This window comes from Rhinatrema bivittatum, chromosome 5 (assembly GCF_901001135.1).
Source record: "Rhinatrema bivittatum chromosome 5, aRhiBiv1.1, whole genome shotgun sequence".
Classification (NCBI taxonomy): domain Eukaryota; kingdom Metazoa; phylum Chordata; class Amphibia; order Gymnophiona; family Rhinatrematidae; genus Rhinatrema; species Rhinatrema bivittatum.
Genome location: NC_042619.1, coordinates 3,305,425 through 3,328,790, shown reverse-complemented (window position 1 = coordinate 3,328,790; position 23,366 = coordinate 3,305,425). Strand labels below are relative to the sequence as shown.

At 48.5% G+C, this 23,366-nt stretch overlaps 1 protein-coding gene across 1 annotated transcript in view; it reads right to left on the bottom strand.

Moving 5' to 3' along the window:
* Positions 1-23,366, bottom strand: part of LOC115091562 (transient receptor potential cation channel subfamily M member 2-like) — a 246,883-nt gene that overhangs the window by 169,391 nt on the left and 54,126 nt on the right. The window contains exons 7-12 of the mRNA XM_029601742.1: positions 21,024-21,085; positions 20,663-20,863; positions 12,600-12,702; positions 4,768-4,889; positions 4,052-4,388; positions 1,120-1,137 (exon numbers count right to left, since the gene is read on the bottom strand). Of these exons, the coding sequence (XP_029457602.1) occupies positions 1,120-1,137; positions 4,052-4,388; positions 4,768-4,889; positions 12,600-12,702; positions 20,663-20,863; positions 21,024-21,085 (843 nt within the window). The remainder of the gene's footprint in view (positions 1-1,119; positions 1,138-4,051; positions 4,389-4,767; positions 4,890-12,599; positions 12,703-20,662; positions 20,864-21,023; positions 21,086-23,366) is intronic.

The window sequence follows — 23,366 nt, the reverse complement described above, 5'->3', positions numbered from 1 at the left end:
ATCCTATGGGTGCCAATGCCCATTGCAGCCATCCTAGCCACTGTTTCAAAAATATTGAGGTGGATCTCACCTTGTGCTTTCCTGCCTCCAGACCCTGTTGTACCACAGCAGAGAATGCCTCCTGTTACTGCTGTGGTAGGCGCTCTGCAAGTTCCTGGACCTGTTTCTACAGGTTCCAATTGTATTGGGTCATATTCAATTGGTAGGAGCTGATGCAGGCGATAAACGTAGTGCCCTGAAACACCTTTCTACCAAGGGTATCCAGATCCCTGAGATCTCTGCCTGGAGGAGCAGAGGCATGCATGTGGGAGTGTTTGGCTTTTTTGAGAGTGGACTCCACCTCCACTGATTGGTGAGTTAGGTGGCACTTCTCAAATCCCAATGCCTGTTGAACCAAATAGATGGTGTCTGCATTCCTATTGACAGGAGGAACTGACACCAGATGTTCCCAAATCCTCAGAAGCTCCTTGAAGATCTCATGGACTGGGACAGCCACCACCTCCTTTGGCGCATTGACAAACTAGAGAACTTCCAGCATCTTGTGTCGAGCATCTTCATCTGTGAGGAGTTGGAAGGGAATGGCAGAAACATGCATCTCTCATCCAGTGGCAAAGTCTCCGAGAGGAGGTCACCGGAATCCTCAGAAAAGGAATCCAATGTATCAACTCCCAAGGGGTCATAGAGACCCACCCCTCGATGAGGTCCCTAGGGGGTCTGGTCAGGTTGGTCCTGTCAAAACTGCTTGGCTTGTGCACCGAGGGCACCGATGGCACCCAGAACATCAGGGGCACTGGTGGCCTCAAGGGTAGCAAAGACACTAATGATAGTGAGGTTTCCGATGCCCCAGGCATGGGCTCAGGGACCCATGGCCGCGGGACCAAAGGACCTGAGGGTACTGGTGGCTGCAGCATATCTTCCTCCTTGGAGGACTTGATAATGGGAATCGCTCTGGAAGAGGGCATCGGTAGCCACCGGTTTCATCAGAAGAACACCGAGGAGGAAGTCCAGATGCCCTAGTAGGGGCACCAACAGAGAAGGCGCAGGCTCTGGCACCAGTATGGGGGCCAGTGCCAGGAGCAGTTTGATGCCCCATAGGGCTCAGAGCACTATACTCTGTACCCTGCGGTCCAACTCCTTCTGGAATTCCAGGGATGCCAGGATTGTTGGATGGGGATGAGGCATCTCCGGAGCCTCCTCAGAGCCCCAAGGAGGCTCGGTGCCTGGCACCGTTATCAATGGGGAATGCCTGGGACTCCTGAGTTTTTCAGAGGATGGGGCCTCCATAACAGGAGGTTGCTTCGGTGGCAGCACGGCAACCGCTTATGCTGCACCAATCCAGAGCCGTGCACCGATGGCGACCAGTGACAGTGTTTTCGGGATTTCCCTCGATGCTCAGTCCAATCCTTCCCCGGTGCTGAGGATACTGAAGATCCCAATGCCTTTGAAAGCGTTGGTAATGGAAAGGGCCTATCACTGGCTCCTGGGACAAGGTATCTAAGGGTTCCCCTCAGCCCCCGGGTGTCGATGTCCCCGATGCCGGCATGGATGGAGTAGACTTTTTAGAACCAAAAAGCTTCTCCATTTTGTCCATCCGAGCACAAAAGCCTTTGGAAGACAACTGAGCCCCTAGGCAGAGGATGCAAACCTCATGTGGATCAGTAATCGACACGGTCCACGGGCACTGGGGGCACCGCCGAAAACCGAATGCCACCATGAAAAATAACCAGTGAGCAGTCGATGGCTGGAGGCCACTGAGAAGCGACACGTCGGGAATCAACTGCAAGGAGGCAAAAAAGAGAAAACCTACCACCCCTCCAAGGGGCATTGATCATAGAAGGGGGACCCAACACTGAAAAAAATAAGAAATTCTAAAGAAGAAAAACTTTTAAGAGCAGAGCTCCAAAACCACGAGGCAACTAACTCCGTGGGAAAAAAGAGACTGAAGGAGGACCCTGCATGGACGTGCGGATAGTGACATGCTGGGCATGCTCAGTGTGCTTACTCAAAGTTTTTAGAAACTTTTACAAAAGTTTTCCGTGCCGGGCTCCATCCTGATGATGTCACCCATCTGTGAGGACTACCATCCTGCTTGTCGTGGAGAAAAATAAAAATCTGCCCAAATATCTGGCAAAAAGTGGCTGAAAAAGGTAAAAAAAAAAAAAAAAGGCATGGGCGTTTCCAAGATGGCGACATAGACGGTTGGTGCTAACGCTGCTCTCGCCTTGCTGTTACTTTCAAACAAACAATTGGTTTTCTTACCTAGAAATTATGCCGCATAAACGCAAGGGCAGGATCAGGGTGTTTCCTGCGGACCCTGGTCAGGCAGTAGAGCAGAGATTAATAACGCAGTATACAACCGCCTCACAGCAGCAACCGACGGTGAGCCCTATTGGCGTTTCGCAGAGAGAAGCTTCGATTTCGCCCGGGGAAGTCACCTTAAGCCCGCCGGATTCTAGACAACCCCCATACGCTTCCTCACCCAAACCTGCCATTTCGACACAGATATTGACGGAGGGTGAAAGTCCCATCGAAGCTGTGCCCGCGGGAAGAAATGGCGGTGAGTTGGGGAATCTCCCTACCCCCACCCGGCAGAACCCGCAGGAGCCTCCGGAGATAGGAGCAGTGGGAGGAGTGGCTTCCTTGACCCGGGAGGAACGCGGTACACCGGGTGAGGCTGGATTAAACAGCTTGGAGACAGAGGATTTGGTCAAGTCGGAGGTTGTGTCCCTAGATTCTCTCTGGGGAATGATGGCAGGTATGTCGAAGCTAATCAAGGAACAAACCTCTCAAATTATGAACTTGGGGAAAAAACTGGATTTAGTGGCTGGTGATAGTTGTCGTGCACAACAAGAGCAAGCACAAGCAACTGAAGCACTAAACCAGGATATGAGAAAGTTACAAGATGTATCCTCGAGTCTAATGAAAGAATCCCTAAATTCAGCGAGACGTTTGGAAGCTGTGGAAAATTTTCTTAGACATTTGAACATCAGACTTCTAAATTTCCCAAAAATATTGGGTGAATTACCAATAGTGACCTTCAAAAAATATCTACAAGAGGTCTTGAAAATTCCATTGGAACAAATACCTCCAGTGAAGAAGATCAGTTTTTTGGTGCAAAGAACTGGTAATGCTGTAATAAGAGAAGAGAATAGACCTGATATTGAGAATCTCACCCAGTACCTAGAAAATTCTGAGGTAGAAATTATAGAAAGGGCTGTGTTGTTTATATCATTATATTCGGAACAAGATTTCAGCAAGATAATGAGAGCGTATTTTAAAAATATAAAAGAGTTATATTTAGGCCAGTCTGTCCGATTATTTCCTGATCTATCCCGGCCGACCCAATTGCGTAGAAAAGTTTTTCTTACTATGAGAGAGGAAGTCTTGGCATTAGGAGCGAGTTTCCATCTTCGCTATCCTTGTAGATGCATTGTAAAAATTTCCAGCAATGTTTATGTTTTCTTTAACCCCGAGCATTTGAGAGAATTCCTGATTGGTAAAAGTCAGCCACCACCAAACTAGAATATGAAAGAATTCTGTGTAGTACTATGTCTGAGGTTTTCCTAAAATAATTTACCTAAGTCTTCTCAAGTATAGTAATTACGCCGCCCCCCGCCCCCCCCCCCCCAATTTTTTCTTGCTTGGATTCATTGATATACTAAATTTAAATGGAATTATGTTAAGAGTTATATATCGATGATTATATGACCATTTGTACTTATAATTTGGTTTTCTTGGTATATCATGAAACTGTTTCAAACAAATATATTATTTTGTGTAATTGTTTGTGAAAATTTGAGAAATAAAGAATTAAAAAAAAAAAAAAAAAAAAAGGCAACAATCAGAGCAGTCCAGCAAGCTATTGCCTCCTCCAGTACCAGGCAAGTGGCCCAGAAGCACAGAAAGGGAAACTGTCAGTACATGGCACAGACGTTTTTTATTGACAGCTCTGGAAGCATCTTCCTACAACACATGCAATGCAGGTTTCATGATCTGTATGAGTGGTTCCCTGTTTCTGATTCAGAGAAAGGCTTGACCCAAACTTTCTTACCTACCTTTGCCTTGATGTGCAAAACCGAGAGAGCTCTGTGATGTTGTTCTGTTGGGTACAGCAGGTCAGTAAATTCACCCAGCAATTCCTTGATGACCTGCGACACATGACCAAGATGGATCTGGGGTCTCTGCAAGGAAAGTATCTTCTCGTCATGGAGGACCTTCATCAGCTTGCTATGAATGAGGCTGGTTGGATCAATGTTATTGTAGAGGTATATGAGAGTCTCCCAGGTGACAAACTCTCGCAGGTTGACTCCTTTCTCCAGGAAGAGTCTCACAAAGTCGGGTTTGTTTTCAATCAGAGCCACAGTCACCACTGGATACAGATCCAAAGGCTGCAGGACCCAAAACAATCAACAACCAGATAAAAACAAATAATACAGAACAAAAAGTTCTAGAACTAAGACAAGCCGTTAGTAGCCAAGCCAAGATACCATCACCACCCGATATAGGAAGAAGAGCTCCAGAATCAAAAACAGCCATCATTAACCTATGTGGAGATACTACCATCACCAAACCCAGAAACAGGGATAGAGAACCAGGTCGTCCACCATTAACAGACCTGGAAAGATACTGACATCTCCATATATAAATCGTCACCAGGGATCAAACCCAGAAAGCATACTTTCTCTGCATACAGGAAAAATAACGACCGAGAGACAGCAATGGAGAAGACTCCTGCTTAGTCCTCTCAGCTGCTGGCCCTCTACTCACCTTCCACAGTTTCTCATCTGTTAAGATGTCGCTCTTTGCGATATCCACCCTGTTCCATGCCACGGCCAGTTTCAGCTGATAGTCCCAGTTCTCGTTGCCTTTGTGATCGAGGCTCCTAGAAGCTGTGGCAGAGCAAGGGAGGGGCCACAGTGAGATCTTGGATGGGGAAACAGCAGGTTTGTCATAACATCACGACTTTCATCAAAAAGATGTTTTTATAAAATAGCACTCTGTGTCGTGCCGAGCATCTACGCAGCTCTTCACTAGGAAAATCCTTATTAACTCCTGTCTGTCCTTCTGGCAAACTCCTCCAAACTTTATTTGAATTCTTTCTTGGGGGGGACAACAGTTTTCTCCTGCTCTTTTGGATTTCCAGCTCAATCACGAGCCTTCTTTCACAAATTCGTGAGGATTTATCCCGCCCAGAGGGACGACTCAGATTTCCGCCCTCACACCACCAGCACTGGCCTAACAACGTTGCCTTTGCTGCATCCCCAGCCCACCCTAGGAGGAAAGACCTGACTCGGAAACTGAAGCCAGGCAGGGGCACTGCTAGTTACTAAAAATGCCTGCCCCCTCCTCCCAAAGATTTTATAACTAAGCTGAAAAGTGATAATTGCCTGCTCTCTGCAAGCAGGACCCTGTGAACACACATTAGACGATATACTTTAAATGGTTCTTTTATTGCCTTTCACTCATGGTAAGAGGCCAGGAAAGGAAAAAGAAGGCGCTGTATTCAGAGTGTAATGTTACCAGGAAAGCCCTTCTTCACCTAATGCAGTAATCGAGGGTCACTGGGGGAGGCACCACGCATATTCAGCCCCTGGGAAGATAATAAATCTGCTCTCTCCTGTGTGCTCTGGGGGCAGGATAGTTTACTTGGAGATTTGGAGGAAGTCTGGAGATTTTTTGCCTCTTACCTGGGGGCTTTGGGCTCCTTCCTGCCTGTGGCCCTTGTGCAAGGTCAAGGACTCCACTCCTGTGCCGCACTCCTTAGGTGCAGGGTGGTTTTCTGGGAGTTTTGTAAGAAGACTTGTGGGACCCCAGGGTGTTTTGCTTAGGGAGATCTCTGATTGGGGAGCCTGCCCCGCTGTGACCTATTCAGTGAGCAGAGGACCCACTGCAGTGTCCTTCTGGAACTTGGATCTAATTTGGGAAAGAGAGACTCTGCACAGGAGGAAGAGTTTGGCCCCCTTCCTGCCTGGAGGCAGATCCGTCTGTTGTGAGATTAAGAAAAAGCAAGAGAGAGAAGGACAAGTCTGAAAAATAAAATTCTGAACTTAGAATCCAAAAAAACAGGAAATTCAGCCTTTCGGCAGCAAGGGAACAGGCCTCCTTACTGATCTGTGGTATTACAGGAACGAAAATTAGCAGGTAAGAACCAAATTTCCTTTCCTGTTCATACCCAGATTAGTCCCGTCAAGTGGGATGTACCCAAGCACCCCTAGACTGGGCAAGAACCCAAAAGACACGTACGCAACACACTCTCACCAGACGCCACATCCTCCTGTGCCCAAACATCCAATCAGTATTGCCTAGTGAAAGCACGAAGTAAAGACTGCGTTGAGGCTCCGCATATCTCCTGGGATGACATTAACTGACACTCAGCCCAGGAGAAAGCTTGAGCTCTAGTAGAATGCGCGTGCAGACCTACCAGTGTCGCTCGACCCCTACAAATAGAAGCCGAACAAATGGTCTCTTTCAGCCGTTGAGAAATCATAGCTTTAGATGCTTTGCCTCCTTCCTTTGCTCCACAGAACAAAACAAAGAGATGGTCCGATTGCCGAAAATTGTTAGTGACCTTAAGATACCATAACAGAATCCAACGCACTTCCATTAGATGAAGCTCCTTCGATTGCAGCGACTCCTGAGAGCACTCCGGAAAAGCCGGCAGTTCCACCAGCTGATTCACATGAAAAGAGGAAATCCAGTCATTCGAAATACAAAAAAAAGGGTCTCTGCAGGACAGAGCCTGAACTCTAAAATCCATCTGGCTGAACAAATGGTACCAGAAACATTGCCTTCAAGGTCAGGTCCTTTATCGATGCTCCTCATAAGGGATCCAACAGAGGCCCACAGAGCACTCACAGAACCAAGTTAAGATTCCAATCCAGACATAGCTTATGCACTGGAATAGGCAAATGCTTAATTCCCTTTAAAAATTGAACGACATCAGGGTGAGAGGCCAGGAGCTCCCAGAATCTTGCCCCTAAGGCAACCCAAGGGTGAAGCCTGTATGTGGAGCGAACTATAGGCCAACCCCTTTGATAACACCTGTTCTAAAAAGACCAAAATTTGGGAAATATCAAAACCTAGCAGATCCAGCTGCAGCTCCAAACACCAAGACTCAAAAACCTTCCAGAGTCTGACATATGCCAGAGAAGTAGAAGGCCTTCTAGCCTAGAGCAAGGTGGAAATCATTGGCTCATAATATCCTTTTAGTCGCAATCACCGCTTCTCAAAAGCCAAGCTGCAAGAGAAAAGCAATCCTCCCAATCTGAGAATATGGGTCCTTTTTGAAGTAGCCCTGGCAGATGAGCCAACCTGAAAGGCCTATCTATTGTGAGATGTACCAGATCTGCGAACCACAGCTGACGCAGCCTCTCTGGTGCCACTAGCATCGCCCTTCCTTGGTGAGTCTCTAAGCATCACAAGATGCGGCCGATGAGTGGCCAGAGAGGAAACACGTACAGCAAGATTCCTGTCAGCCATGGGCACATCAGCGCATCTATTCCCTCTGACCCGACTTCCCATCTGCGACTGAAGAATTGGGCCACTTGGGCATTGCAACGTGTCGCCATGAGGTCCAACTGGGGATCGCCCTACCTGTCACAAGTGAGATCCCAGGCCTCTGTGGACAACCTCATTCCTCCGGATCTAACTGCTGCCTGCTGGCAGTCATAACAGCCATATCACTTGCATCTGCAACTTCATTACTCTGTCTGTGGTCAGGAACACCCTGCCTCTCTGGGTATCGAACTGCACTCCCAGATATAATAGCGACTGGGTTGGAATCAGATAACTCTTTGCCAGGTTTATCACCCATCCCAGCAATCGCAACTTGTCCATAACCCGCTGAATTGACCGACTGCACTCCTCCTCCATCTTTTCCTGGATGAACCAGTCATCCAGGTATGAGTAAACCATAATCCCCTCTCATCTCAGGGCAATCGCCACCACCACCATCATCTTCGTGAAGGTTCACGGCGCTGTGGCTAGCCTGAATGGGAGAGCCTGGAACTGGAAGTGCTGCCCCAGCGCCATGAACCTCAGAAACTTCTTATGATCCACCTGAATGGGAATATGAAGGTAGGCCTCCAATAAATCTAACGATGCTAGAAACTCCCCTTTGTGGACCGCCGCTATCACTGCACACAATGTTTCCGTGTGAAAACGTGGAACCCGCAAGGTCATGTTGACCTTCTGTAGATCTAAAATGGGCTAAAACGTGCCCTTCTTTTTGGGAATGATGAAATAAATCGAGTACCTTCTGATCCCTGCTCAGTCAGAGGTAAAGGAATAATTGTGTCCAACCTTAGCAAACTCAGCAGCATATCCCACACTGCCTTTTGCTTGCTTTGAGACGAGCAATGGGACTCTATAAAGGTCTCCTTGATGGAGCGTGAAAATTCTAAGGCATAACCATCTCTTACTACCTCCAGGATCCATTTGTCCAAGGTCCATTCTCCGAAGAAGCGGGATAATCTTCCCCCCTGCAACCTCCATGGAGGAATGGATCACCCTGGTTTCATTGTGCTGACTTTCCTCCTCTAGTCCCCTGACCAATGGAATCTCTGGAAGGTCTGTGGGGTCCCTGAAAGGACAATTGCCTTCCTAAAGACTGCTTCTGTCCCAAAAATGAGGAACTCTTGCCCGAACAAAAACGTCTCGTATCCTGAAAACAGGAACGGGAAGGGAAACTGTTCTTGCCACTCATTTTATCCTCAGGCAACCTATTTCCATTTGACTCCCCCAAGCTTTTTATCAGCTGGTCCAGATTCTCCCCAAAAAGTAGTTTCCATTTAAAAGGGAGATTACACAGCTGGGACTTGGACTACATGTCCACCGACTAGTTTTACATCCAGAAAAGCCTGTGAGCTGCCACTGCCGAGACCATGCTTATGGCTAACATATAAACCAAATCATACAGCACATCTGTCACATAAGCCACTCCAGCTTCCCAGTGCGCTGACTGCATGGAGCTGCCGGGGATGTGGGAATGTGTAGAACTCTGCTCGTGAGTCTTCTGCACCCAACATAAACAGACCCTCTGCATCAGACTGCCTGGAGACTCAAGGCAGAAACCTCACACATTCATTTCAATTGCATCTCCGGTCTAAGATCCTGCACATCTTTCATGGCAGATGACCCTGCCATTGGAATTCTTGTCTTTTTGGTCACAGTGGAAACTGCCTCATCCGCCTTTGGAAGAATCAACAGGTCCAAGGTCTCTTCTTTCAAAGGGTATAGCTTTACCATCGCCCTGCCGACCTTGAGGCCTGCCTCTTGGAAATCCCATTCATCAACAGGTCCAAGGTCTCTTCTATCAAAGGGTATAGCTTTACCATCGCCCTGCCGACCTTGAGGCCTGCCTCTTGGAAATCCCATTCATCAACAGGTCCAAGGTCTCTTCTATCAAAGGGTATAGCTTTACCATCGCCCTGCCGACCTTGAGGCCTGCCTCTTGGAAATCCCATTCCCAGTTCACCAATTTTTATATCTTCTTAGGCAATGGAAAGGCACTAGAAAGACCCCACAGTCCATCCAGAACCGGATTCACCCCCTCATTATCTGACTCTTCTTGAGCAACCTTGAGGAACCATGTCTTCCAACCTTCAGGAAAAGACTGAAAACATGGCTGTTCATGAAAGCATTTCCGGACCCTTAAAGATTCACTACCATCAAATGCAGCATTACTGAACATTTCCTATTAAACTGAAACAGACACTATCTACCAATCACTACAATGTTTTACTTCTTGTTAAACTTTTTATCTTTCCTCTAACTCTAATCCCAGTTAGAATGACCCCCGTTTTATTGTAACTTTTTCTTCCATGCACTTGTTTTACTTTTAATGTATACTCTTATGTTATTAATTATTTACGTTATAATGTATTTCTCACCCCTTGTTTTATGTAAACCGACATGATACGAACTCCGTGAATGCCGGTATAGAAAAATACAAATAAATAAAATAAAATAAAACCTTGATCCCTAACTTCTCCAAAACCTGTGGAGTAAGGGGCTGCAGCTCTTCTTTCCTACACAAGCGTTTGACCCTCGGGTCATCTCATCTGGATCATGGCCATCCTTGTTTGCATCTGGATCAGCATCCAGTTCCCTATCAGGATCCACCCCAATGGGATCAGCCCCTCTAGGAGTAATTGCTGGTTCTTCCTGCAGATCATCCAAGTCACTCGGATCAGCCTCAATTTCCGTATCGTGTCCAAGACCCAGTTGCCTGAGCAAACCCCCGGGCCCTCCTAACGAGACCACCCGCAGCTTCTTGGGAGGATAATGTGGCTGCCACTGCCTGAGTTGCTTCCCCCCTGCTCCATTTCTGACCAGAAAGACCTTATGCAGGAGGAGGAGGATAAAATCTGTAGAGAACTCCTCCGGATATTTGAAGACATCATCATGCCCACTTCCATCTGACTCTCCTCCCCTGCTATGGAGGATCCCTGGGCTCCCTGGAAGCTGAAGGCTTCTGTCTGCGAGCTTCTGATGCCATGGCTGCACCTCCCAATTCCCCCCCCCGGGACCTCTGTCGGTGGCTGCATCAGCGGAAGCTCCCTCTCCCCCAGAGGCACAGCCGGAGCGTAGGGAATCCTCATTCAGCTGCGTGGACCACAAACCACAAGCCCCGTAGGCTGCCACGTGCTGCTTCGGTGCCACTGATCTCAAGAAGCAGAGCAGCAGCGCTACAGAAAACAAGCCTGGCCGTGTGCTTGATCACAGGCTGCCCACGTGGTCTGCCCTCAGAGCAGCGCGGCTGCGCAGGCTCGACAAGCGCGCGGCAAAATACAGCTCTGGAAACCTTCCTGTGAACGCCCCAGATCCCCCGGCGGCCAGAAAACGTTATCTTTACCTCTCACTCCTTTTGGTGCCGACAGCTCCCACTGACCACAAGTACCGCCGCCACCGAGCCACCCAGAGCAACGTTTGGGGGTTATTTTCCTACCCGCGAAAGGCCATTATCGCGGCGGTAGCATTCAAATTAGGTGGAGGGGAGGAGTCGGGAAGGAGTTAGGGAGGGGATTAGGGAAATAGGCACCGCTGCTGGCGATAATGTTTAGAACATTATCGCTAGCGGTAGCGCAGGAAACAGCATCACCTTTTATGGTAGCGCTACACCCGCGATAGTGCGCAGCATGGCCGCACTGTGGATCGTGAAACCGCACTGCCGTGATGGGGCCGGCTGAGGGCTATTGCCCGACTGCTCCCTTCTTCGCCCCCCTTTACCGCCGGTTGATAATTCTACAAGGAATGATGAATCCTGGCCTTCCTTTAAAAACTTAATTAAAAATGCACTAGAGAAGAAACTGAAATATTTCTCTGAAAGGTGGACGATGGCATGAAAGAGGAGACCTTGGAGGCAATGAGTGAGCCAGCGGGCTGAAGCCAGACCTCAGGGAGCACTGCTCTCTTTCACATTATGTCTTCTTTCTTTCTTTCTTTTTTTTAACATTCTTCAGGTTTGCACCTCCAGCATCTGCTGGAGACAGAGAAATACTGAGGCACTGCAGGCGCCACCCTCCGTTATGTAGCAGTGCCTCAAAGTTGTTTCAAAAGGGCCCGGACACACGTGTAAGTTGATACTAAACTGCCTTAAACCATTACTTAGTCATAAGGACTTTAGAACTATTCTACAGACCTTAATATTCGCCAGCACCAATTACTGTAACTCACTTTTATTGGGTCTCCCACCTTCCGCCATTAGACCTCTACAAATTCTGCAGAACGCAGCGGCAAGAGTATTAACCGGCAGCAGGAAAAAGGCCCACATCACACCAGTATTAGCTGAATTACATTGGCTGCCAGTGGAATACGTATACAGTGTAAAGCTCTCAGCACATTACAGAAACTGATATATGATGAGCTCGCAGGCCGGCATAACACTACGATTCGCTTACACACACCCCAAAGGACGCTACGAACAGCAAACAAAGGCTTACTAACGATACCATCGGTGAAAACAGCACATCTCACACAGGTCAGGGACAGGGCTATTTCACTTGCAGGACCAAAAATATGGAATGCAATGCCTGTAAGCCTGCTGTTCAAATGTGAACCGGTATGATGTCCTTACTAATACCGGTATATAAAAGCCTCTAAATAAATAAATACATAAATAAATAAATAGATAGATAGATAGATAGATAGATAGATAAATAAGATTATAGACAATTCAGAAAGAACCTGAAAACCTGGTTATATATACAGACTTTTAAACAAACGGAAGGTGATCTTCGGAGCAAAATGTTGGCATTTTCTTACTATTTATGATTTTATTATTTCATTCTGTATCTTATTTCCTTGTTTTATGCCTTTTAGTTATTTTATATTAATGCAATGTTGTTTTAAGTTTTTATTTTTATTTTTATTATTTTACTATTAATTTGACTTTTAGTATTATTTTAGTAATAATTTGAATTAGAAATTTGTTATTTTATACTTCTATTGTTCGATTTGTAAACCGTTGTGAATGCACTTCCAAACGACGTTATAAAAAAACTGTCATGTAAATAAATAAATAAATTCCACTCCAGTTCTGCGCTGTTAATACTCAGGTCTACCATACACTGTTTTCCTTAGGTCCTGTCCTGCCTCACCTTTCATCAAAGACTGCAGAATGGCCACATCCACATCCTGATCCCCATCTTTATCTGCTTGGAAGATGGTGAGGAGCTGATTCATCCTCACAATGTCCTGAATCTGAGACAGAAATTCAGCGTCTCAAAGGTAAAATCACTTGAGATTCATAGAAACACAGACTATATAATCAGAAACACAACACAAGGCCCATCCACTCTGCACATCTTCCCTTCATGTTATTCTTATTTCTGATTTTACATTTTTTCTATATCGCCTATAGCAGAAACTTCAGCTCTAAGCGATGCACAGCAAATATGCAAACAACATAATTATAATAAACATCTTTAATACAATAGGATGCAAAGACAACAGATATTAAAAACATTATCAATAGAAGTTCAGGGAAAAGGTAGATATTCCAAAACCACCTTTACTGACTGCACAGCTAAGGATCCTCTGTGCTTATCCCAGGCTTTACCTCTCACTCCCTCACAGCTAAGGATCCTCTGTGCTTATCCCAGGCTTTACCTCTCACTCCCTCACAGCTAAGGATCCTCTGTGCTTATCCCAGGCTTTACCCCTCATTCCCACACAGCTAAGGATCCTCTGTGCTTATCCCAGGCTTTACCCCTCACTCCCCCACAGCTAAGGATCCTCTGTGCTTATCCCAGGCTTTACCCCTCACTCCCTCACAGCTAAGGATCCTCTGTGCTTATCCCAGGCTTTACCTCTCACTCCCCCACAGCTAAGGATCCTCTGTGCTTATCCCAGGCTTTACCCCTCACTCCCCCACAGCTAAGGATCCTCTGTGCTTATCCCAGGCTTTACCTCTCACTCCCCCACAGCTAAGGATCCTCTGTGCTTATCCCAGGCTTTACCCCTCACTCCCTCACAGCTAAGGATCCTCTGTGCTTATCCCAGGCTTTACCCCTCACTCCCTCACAGCTAAGGATCCTCTGTGCTTATCCCAGGCTTTACCCCTCACTCCCCCACAGCTAAGGATCCTCTGTGCTTATCCCAGGCTTTACCTCTCACTCCCCCACAGCTAAGGATCCTCTGTGCTTATCCCAGGCTTTACCCCTCACTCCCTCACAGCTAAGGATCCTCTGTGCTTATCCCAGGCTTTACCCCTCACTCCCTCACAGCTAAGGATCCTCTGTGCTTATCCCAGGCTTTACCCCTCACTCCCCCACAGCTAAGGATCCTCTGTGCTTATCCCAGGCTTTACCTCTCACTCCCTCACAGCTAAGGATCCTCTGTGCTTATCCCAGGCTTTACCCCTCACTCCCTCACAGCTAAGGATCCCCTGTGCTTATCCCAGGCTTTACCTCTCACTCCCCCACAGCTAAGGATCCTCTGTGCTTATCCCAGGCTTTACCCCTCACTCCCTCACAGGTAAGGATCCTCTGTGCTTATCCCAGGCTTTACCCCTCACTCCCTCACAGCTAAGGATCCTCTGTGCTTATCCCAGGCTTTACCCCTCACTCCCTCACAGCTAAGGATCCTCTGTGCTTATCCCAGGCTTTACCTCTCACTCCCCCACAGCTAAGGATCCTCTGTGCTTATCCCAGGCTTTACCCCTCACTCCCTCACAGCTAAGGATCCTCTGTGCTTATCCCAGGCTTTACCCCTCACTCCCTCACAGCTAAGGATCCTCTGTGCTTATCCCAGGCTTTACCCCTCACTCCCTCACAGCTAAGGATCCTCTGTGCTTATCCCAGGCTTTACCTCTCACTCCCCCACAGCTAAGGATCCTCTGTGCTTATCCCAGGCTTTACCTCTCACTCCCTCACAGCTAAGGATCCTCTGTGCTTATCCCAGGCTTTACCCCTCACTCCCCCACAGCTAAGGATCCTCTGTGCTTATCCCAGGCTTTAGCCCTCACTCCCTCACAGCTAAGGATCCTCTGTGCTTATCCCAGGCTTTAGCCCTCACTCCCTCACAGCTAAGGATCCTCTGTGCTTATCCCAGGCTTTACCTCTCACTCCCTCACAGCTAAGGATCCTCTGTGCTTATCCCAGGCTTTACCCCTCACTCCCTCACAGCTAAGGATCCTCTGTGCTTATCCCAGGCTTTACCTCTCACACCCCCACAGCTAAGGATCCTCTGTGCTTATCCCAGGCTTTACCTCTCACTCCCTCACAGCTAAGGATCCTCTGTGCTTATCCCAGGCTTTACCCCTCACTCCCTCACAGCTAAGGATCCCCTGTGCTTATCCCAGGCTTTACCTCTCACTCCCCCACAGCTAAGGATCCTCTGTGCTTATCCCAGGCTTTACCTCTCACTCCCTCACAGCTAAGGATCCTCTGTGCTTATCCCAGGCTTTACCTCTCACTCCCCCACAGCTAAGGATCCTCTGTGCTTATCCCAGGCTTTACCCCTCACTCCCTCACAGCTAAGGATCCTCTGTGCTTATCCCAGGCTTTACCCCTCACTCCCCCACAGCTAAGGATCCTCTGTGCTTATCCCAGGCTTTACCCCTCACTCCCTCCCAGCTAAGGATCCTCTGTGCTTATCCCAGGCTTTACCCCTCACTCCCTCACAGCTAAGGATCCTCTGTGTTTATCCCAGGCTTTATCCCTCACTCCCTCACAGCTAAGGATCCTCTGTGCTTATCCCAGGCTTTACCTCTCACTCCCTCACAGCTAAGGATCCTCTGTGCTTATCCCAGGCTTTACCTCTCACTCCCTCACAGCTAAGGATCCTCTGTGCTTATCCCAGGCTTTACCCCTCACTCCCCCACAGCTAAGGATCCTCTGTGCTTATCCCAGGCTTTACCTCTCACTCCCCCACAGCTAAGGATCCTCTGTGCTTATCCCAGGCTTTACCTCTCACTCCCTCACAGCTAAGGATCCTCTGTGCTTATCCCAGGCTTTACCCCTCACTCCCCCACAGCTAAGGATCCTCTGTGCTTATCCCAGGCTTTACCCCTCACTCCCTCACAGCTAAGGATCCTCTGTGCTTATCCCAGGCTTTACCTCTCATTCCCTCACAGCTAAGGATCCTCTGTGCTTATCCCAGGCTTTACCCCTCACTCCCTCACAGCTAAGGATCCTCTGTGCTTATCCCAGGCTTTACCTCTCACTCCCTCACAGCTAAGGATCCTCTGTGCTTATCCCAGGCTTTACCTCTCACTCCCCCACAGCTAAGGATCCTCTGTGCTTATCCCAGGCTTTACCCCTCACTCCCCCACAGCTAAGGATCCCCTGTGCTTATCCCAGGCTTTACCCCTCACTCCCCCACAGCTAAGGATCCTCTGTGCTTATCCCAGGCTTTACCCCTCACTCCCCCACTAAGGATCCTCTGTGCTTATCCCAGGCTTTACCTCTCACTCCCCCACAGCTAAGGATCCTCTGTGCTTATCCCAGGCTTTACCCCTCACTCCCTCACAGCTAAGGATCCTCTGTGCTTATCCCAGGCTTTACCCCTCACTCCCTCACAGCTAAGGATCCTCTGTGCTTATCCCAGGCTTTACCTCTCACTCCCCCACAGCTAAGGATCCTCTGTGCTTATCCCAGGCTTTACCTCTCACTCCCTCACAGCTAAGGATCCTCTGTGCTTATCCCAGGCTTTACCCCTCACTCCCCCACAGCTAAGGATCCTCTGTGCTTATCCCAGGCTTTACCCCTCACTCCCTCACAGCTAAGGATCCTCTGTGCTTATCCCAGGCTTTACCTCTCACTCCCTCACAGCTAAGGATCCTCTGTGCTTATCCCAGGCTTTACCTCTCACTCCCCCCACAGCTAAGGATCCTCTGTGCTTATCCCAGGCTTTACCTCTCACTCCCTCACAGCTAAGGATCCTCTGTGCTTATCCCAGGCTTTACCCCTCACTCCCCCACAGCTAAGGATCCTCTGTGCTTATCCCAGGCTTTACCTCTCACTCCCCCACAGCTAAGGATCCTCTGTGCTTATCCCAGGCTTTACCCCTCACTCCCCCACAGCTAAGGATCCTCTGTGCTTATCCCAGGCTTTACCTCTCACTCCCTCACAGCTACGGATCCTCTGTGCTTATCCCAGGCTTTACCCCTCACTCCCTCACAGCTAAGGATCCTCTGTGCTTATCCCAGGCTTTACCTCTCTCTCCCCCACAGACTTTGCCACCAGGATTTATCATAGATGCAAGCTAAATACTGACCAGGTTGGAAGCAGGGTACTTAAAGAGCAGGAAAATATTTATGTTCATGTTCTAGAATACTTACAATGAATGAGGTGACATCCTTCAAAATTTTGCTAATGCAAATTTTAGTTGCATAAATGGACTTGAATTGTGTCTTGTGCCAGTAACTGTCTGACCTTTGAAGAAGGTTGAGTGTGGACGATTTTCTAAACTGGTCCACTTGACATGGAATGTCCCCTTAATAAATCAGAGCCACAGTGGAACGATTGTTCCAAGCAAACTATAAAATCCTGCTTGCCGATATTTACTGACTTGCCTGTCTTGGCTAGACAGTGGTTAAAATGAATGCGTTACAGACTCTGCTGCCTTTTTCACATTTTCCCATGTTCCTATAGCGCTGCCTGACTCTTTTTTAAAGAAATGTCGCAAGAAAACCTTCACTTTCATTTGCAGATGAGGCCCTCCTCCAGACTCTGGATCTGCATTGTTTAACTTCAATCTATTACCTAGCCTCCCAGTTAAAGGTGACGGTGGATGGTTATAAAAGCAAAGAATCTAAGCAATGGGTTACAAGTGAGCAGGCTGTATTTGGGACTAAATGGGCCGGATTTTAAAAGCCCTGCGCGCCTATTTTGCATAGGCCGCCGGTGCGCACACAGCTCCGGGACATGCCTAAGTCCCGGGGCTTCATAAAAGGGGCGGGGAGAGGGCGTGTCCGGGGCGTGGCGCCGGCCCGGGGGCGTGGTCGAGGCCTCCGGACCAGCCCCCGGATCGGGTGATGGCGCGCCAGCAGCCCGCTGGCTCGCGCAGATTTACGCCTGCTGAAAGCAGGCGTAAATCTGCCACCAAAGGTGGGGAGGGTTAGATAGGGCCGAGAGGGGTGGGTTAGGTAGGGGAAGGGAGGGGAAGGTGCGGAGGGGGTGGAAAGAAAGTTCCCTCCAAGGCCGCTCCGGGAGGGAACAGGCAGCACGCGCTGGGTTCGGCGCGCAGAAGTTGCACAAATGTGCACCCCCTTGCGCGCGCCGACCCCGGATTTTATAAGATACGCGCGGCTATGCACGTATCTTATAAAATCCAGCGTACTTTTGTTCGCACCTGGTGCGCGAACAAATGTACGCGCTCGTGCAAATTTATAAAATCTACCCCAATGTTTGTAAGGCACCAGATGGGAGGTTCAGGGCTAATCATGACACAGAGAGCTTTGGGTCTTTCCTCTCCCGTGAGGGAGCTGCAGATGGTGTGTGTGCTCTAGCTCTTTATCACCACCATCGCCATCTTAGGAGCATGGATTTTACCTTGGACTTTGTTGGGGCACGAGCTTTTCACCTCCTGCCTGTTAATTGGTGTTTTCCCTTGAAGCCGGCTGGACGTACTGACTCATTTAAAGCTGATTTTACTCTTTTTTTTAATCCATATTTTTGAGATTTTCCTGTGAGAGCCTTGGTACCCCTTCACAGAGGATTAGGGCGTCTCTGTGCAAGTTTAGACCGAGGGGCAGTGCTCTATCACTCCGCCCGGGTACAGACCTGTCGGTGACCCGATGCACAGAATTCTCCTCTTTCAGTTCTCTTTCTATCAGTAACTAGTCCTCTTTTTCAGGCTTTGAATTGTCCCCATTTTTGAAGTTAAAGACTATGTTTTCCTACCAGGAACTAAGCGCCCTAGGTTTGGGACGTGGTGTCTTTCACTGAAGTGTGGAGGATTGCTTTATCTGGAGGACCTGTGTGAGAGCCACGCGTGCTGCTGACTCAGGTGTGCACATCGGCTACTGTTATAAGCAGCTGTAAACTATTTAAGAAGACTTCAGAAAAGGTATGAGCATTGGGACTTGAGCTGGGTTACGATGTTGGGACTTTAACCACTCCACAGTGGGGAGGAAGAGGTAAAAAACCTGGGATTTGAAAGAAGGATGAACTATCTTCAATCTGAGCAACCTGAGTAACCTGAGTGACTGGGAAGAGAAAGAGATCAAGTGTTAAGAAGGGAGCTTCCAGAGAAATTCAGAGACTTTGACGAAGGAGTGAGGAGGTCATAAGTTTATTAATCTTTTTGCTGTTTTATTATTTATTGACTTTGATACTGAAATTGAGTGCTGTGCATATTCTTCAGAGTCACCTAAACAACTATCAGTAAAAGAAGTTGGAAACCACCTTGCTTCTGGTGTGGATTTTGGATATAAAAGACGGTGATGATTATTAGTGCTGTTTACAGGGAAGGACTAATGCTGCAGGGAGCCCTGGGGCTCCGAATGCTCTCCATGGAGAGACCGAGGGACCGTCTCCTTTCCTGGGAGCCCCTGGATGCAGTTTAAAGGATCCGTCCCATCCTGGGGTCACTTATTTAATCGGAGTGCCTAGGAAGTCTTGACCATCGATTGCAGCAGCCTCCCCACTTACCCACTTAACACTGCAGCTTGCTGCCTGCTGGGAGATAAAAGTCACTTTCGCAGGCCTCAGGTTAGACTGAATCATGAGTTTAGTCCCGGGTTTTTATGGCCGCTTTCAAAAGATGGGTAAGTTATGGCCCGACTCACCTAGGTCAGAGAGATTACGTAACCCAAAGTTTGTGTTGCTTTCCTTCTCTGCGAGCGGCTTTTCTCATTGTTGAGAGAGGCCGATTCCCCTATCTCGTTAGGGGTTAGACTTCCCTGGAGTTTATTTTATTAAAGGGAAAATTCCAAAACCCTACTCTATGCTCTTGGGGAAATTGACGGTAGCTCCTATTCACATAAAGGCATGGGAGGGAGATTTGGGAGGATCTCCGGATAAAACGCCATGAGACTCCTGTTTTCTGAGAACTGGATAAAGTTCGATTTCTTTCTTGATTACTAGAAAATGGATATAAGGTGTTAAACCATTGGTATCCCACACCTGAGGGTCCTCATAGACCGGGGGTGGCCAGCTCCATCCTCGAGAGCCACAAATGGTCCTGGTTTTCAGGACACCCACAATGAATGTGCATGACATAGAGTTGCATAAAATGGAGACAGTGCATGCAGATCTCAATCTCTCTCATGCATATTCATTGTGGAGATCCTGAAAACCCGTCCCGTCCCTGGCTCTAGAGGACTGGAGTTGCTACCCCTGAAAGAGACTTTACGCAGCGTGTCCTGGTCCCTGATGGCGTGATTGGGGAGGGTTGGGCACTTATCTTCATATTTGGTGGGATTGCCCCTTTATTTCACATTTTTGGGATGAGGTATTAAAATTGGTTAAGGAAATAACTAAATTTGATATTTTGAAAGACCCCAAACTGTTTCTCCAGGGATTACTGGTACCCAGATCACCCATCTCCACATAATCTTTGATATCCCAGATTATTTTAACAACTCAATGTGGGATTGCTTTCTCGTGGAAAAGATGGAATATGCTGACTCTCTCTGATGTACATCAAAGGCTTAAATTGGTTTATTTTATGGGGAAACTAATGATGGTGAAAAATGAGAGTCTGTCTCAATTTGAGAAAATGTGATTCCATGCAAAGTATGGCTGAATGTTTACAGGCAGGGAGGGGATGTATGGAGGACTATTTTACCGATCTATAGCATTTTGTACTGTTTATGGATAATTTGCTGGGTTTGCATGATATCTGTTCTGTCGGTATTAATACAAATTAAATTTAAAAAAAATCTGGTCCTCAGAACATGCGGGTCCTTAGAGTTTGGATGTGAAGTTGGCTTGTGCGCATTGCGTTGCCAGTTAAATGTCTTATTGAAAGGTTACTCTTCAGCGACGTTGCTGGTGGGAGAAGACCACAGATGGAATAACCTACGTGATAGCAACGTCGTATGTGGTGCCTATGGTGGTGATAGGCTGAATGTAAAATATTGTAAATAATTAAGGCCTGTGATGGCACAGTAGGCAGGTAGGAATGGGCAGCCTGGGTGGACTCTGTGGTCCTTCTCTGAAGGGGCAGGAAAAGTCATAATGTGACAACGAGGTACTGGTGTTTGCTCTCTCACCTTCTTGGTCCATTCCACAATCTGATTCTCCGTAAAACTGTCACAGGTGTCCTGAAAGAGGTTTCGAAGCTTCTCCTTGATCAGGGCAATGGTGATCATGGAGATATGCAGATTGGCCACCTGAGCAATGACATCGGCCACTCGTCCTGAGTCCTCCACGATCACGCACGGTGTGTTGTTAGTCATTGCACTGTGTGTAGTCTGAAGACAAAGCGAGGTGGTTACAGGTCTGGCACAAATTGTCCTGTAGCGCTCCATCAGTCCCTGGCTTTAGTGGCCCTCACTACAGTCAGGGGGCCAGGACATCCCTCCCTTCTCATGCTAACACATGCATCCCTCCCCTCAAAGTGTGACTGCTTACATCAAGTGTGCCGGGACCTCCTTCCAACACCACACACACAATAGGGATTTTGATAGCAACTCCTAGAGGAGATAAAATATATAGTTATCAAGCAGTAATAAAAGAAAAGATGTGCTGCCTCTTCTACTCCACCACTAAATATCCCTGTTTGAGCAACACACCCCACTCCTGCCCTGCAGCACCTCCTATTCCAGTACTGAGACCCTCACACACAGTTCTGCTAATGCAATTCACTCCTGCCCTGCACTACCCACTGCTATTCCAGTACTGAGACCCTCACACACAGCTCTGCCAATGCCCCTCACTCCTGCCCTTCAGCACCCCCTGCTATTCCAGTACTGAGACCCTCACACATAGCTCTGCCAATGCACCTCATTCCTGCCCTGCAGCACCCCCTGCTATTCCAGTACTGAGACCTTCACACACAGCTCTGCCAATGCACCTCACTCCTACCCTGCAGCACCCCCTGCTATTCCAGTACTGAGACCCTCACACACAGCTCTGCCAATGCTCCTCACTCCTGCCCTGCAGCACCTCCTGCTATTCCAGTACTGAGACCCTCACACACACAGCTCTGCCAATGCACCTCACTCCTGCCCTGCACTATCCACTGCTATTCCAGTACTGAGACCCTCACACACAGCTCTGCCAATGCACCTCACTCCTGCCCTGCAGCACCCCCTGCTATTCCAGTACTGAGACCCTCACACACAGCTCTGCCAATGCACCTCACTCCTGTCCTGCAGCACCCCCTGCTATTCCAGTACTAAGACCCTCACACACAGCTCTGCCAATGCACCTCATTCCTGCCCTGCAGCACCTCCTGCTATTCCAGTACTGAGACCTTCACACACAGCTCTGCCAATGCACCTCACTCCTGCCCTGCAGCACCCCCTGCTATTCCAGTACTGAGACCCTCACACACAGCTCTGCCAATGCTCCTCACTCCTGCCCTGCAGCACCTCCTGCTATTCCAGTACTGAGACCCTCACACACAGCTCTGCCCATGCACCTCACTCCTGCCCTGCAGCACCCCCTGCTATTCCAGTACTGAGACCCTCACACACAGCTCTGCCAATGCACCTCACTCCTGCCCTGCAGCACCCCCTGCTATTCCAGTACTGAGACCTTCACACACAGCTCTGCCAATGCACCTCACTCCTGCTCTGCAGCACCCCCTGCTATTCCAGTACTGAGACCCTCACACACAGCTCTACCAATGCACCTCACTCCTGCCCTGCAGCACCCCCTGCTATTCCAGTACTGAGACCCTCACACACAGCTCTGCCAATGCACCTCACTCCTGCTGCTATTCCAGTACTGAGACCCTCACACACAGCTCTACCAATGCACCTCACTCCTACCCTGCAGCACCTCCTATTCCAGTACTGAGACCCTCACACACAGCTCTGCCAATGCACCTCACTCCTGCTGCTATTCCAGTACTGAGACCCTCACAAACAGCTCTGCTAATGCAAATCACTCCTGTCCTGCACTATCCACTGCTATTCCAGTACTGAGACCTTCACACACACAGTTTTGCTAATGCACCTCCCTCCTGCCCTGCACTATCCACTGCTATTCCAGTACTGAGACCTTCACACACACAGTTTTGCTAATGCACCTCCCTCCTGCCCTGCACTATCCACTGCTATTCCAGTACTGAGACCTTCACACACACAGTTTTGCTAATGCACCTCCCTCCTGCCCTGCACTATCCACTGCTATTCCAGTACTGAGACCTTCACACACACAGTTTTGCTAATGCACCTCACTCCTGTCCTGCACTGTCCACTGCTATTCCAGTACTGAGACCCTCACACACAGTTCTAATGCTCTTCACTCCTGTCCTGCACTACCCACTGCTATTCCAGTACTGAGACCCTCACACACAGTTCTAATGCACCTCACTCCTGTCCTGCACTACCCACTGCTATTCCAGTACTGAGACACTCACACACAGTTCTGCTAATGCAACTCACTCCTGCCCAGCACTATCCACTGCTATTCCAGTACTGAGACCTTCACACACAGTTCTAATGCACCTCACTCCTGCCCTGCACTATCCACTGCTATTCCAGTACTGAGACCCTCACACACAGTTCTAATGCTCCTCACTCCTGCCCTGCACTATCCACTGCTATTCCAGTACTGAGACCTTCACACACAGCTCTAATGCTCCTCACTCCTGTCCTGCACTATCCACTGCTATTCCAGTACTGAGACCTTCACACACAGCTCTAATGCACCTCACTCCTGTCCTACACTACCCACTGCTATTCCAGTACTGAGACCTTCATACACAGTTCTAATGCTCCTCACTCCTGTCCTGCACTATCCACT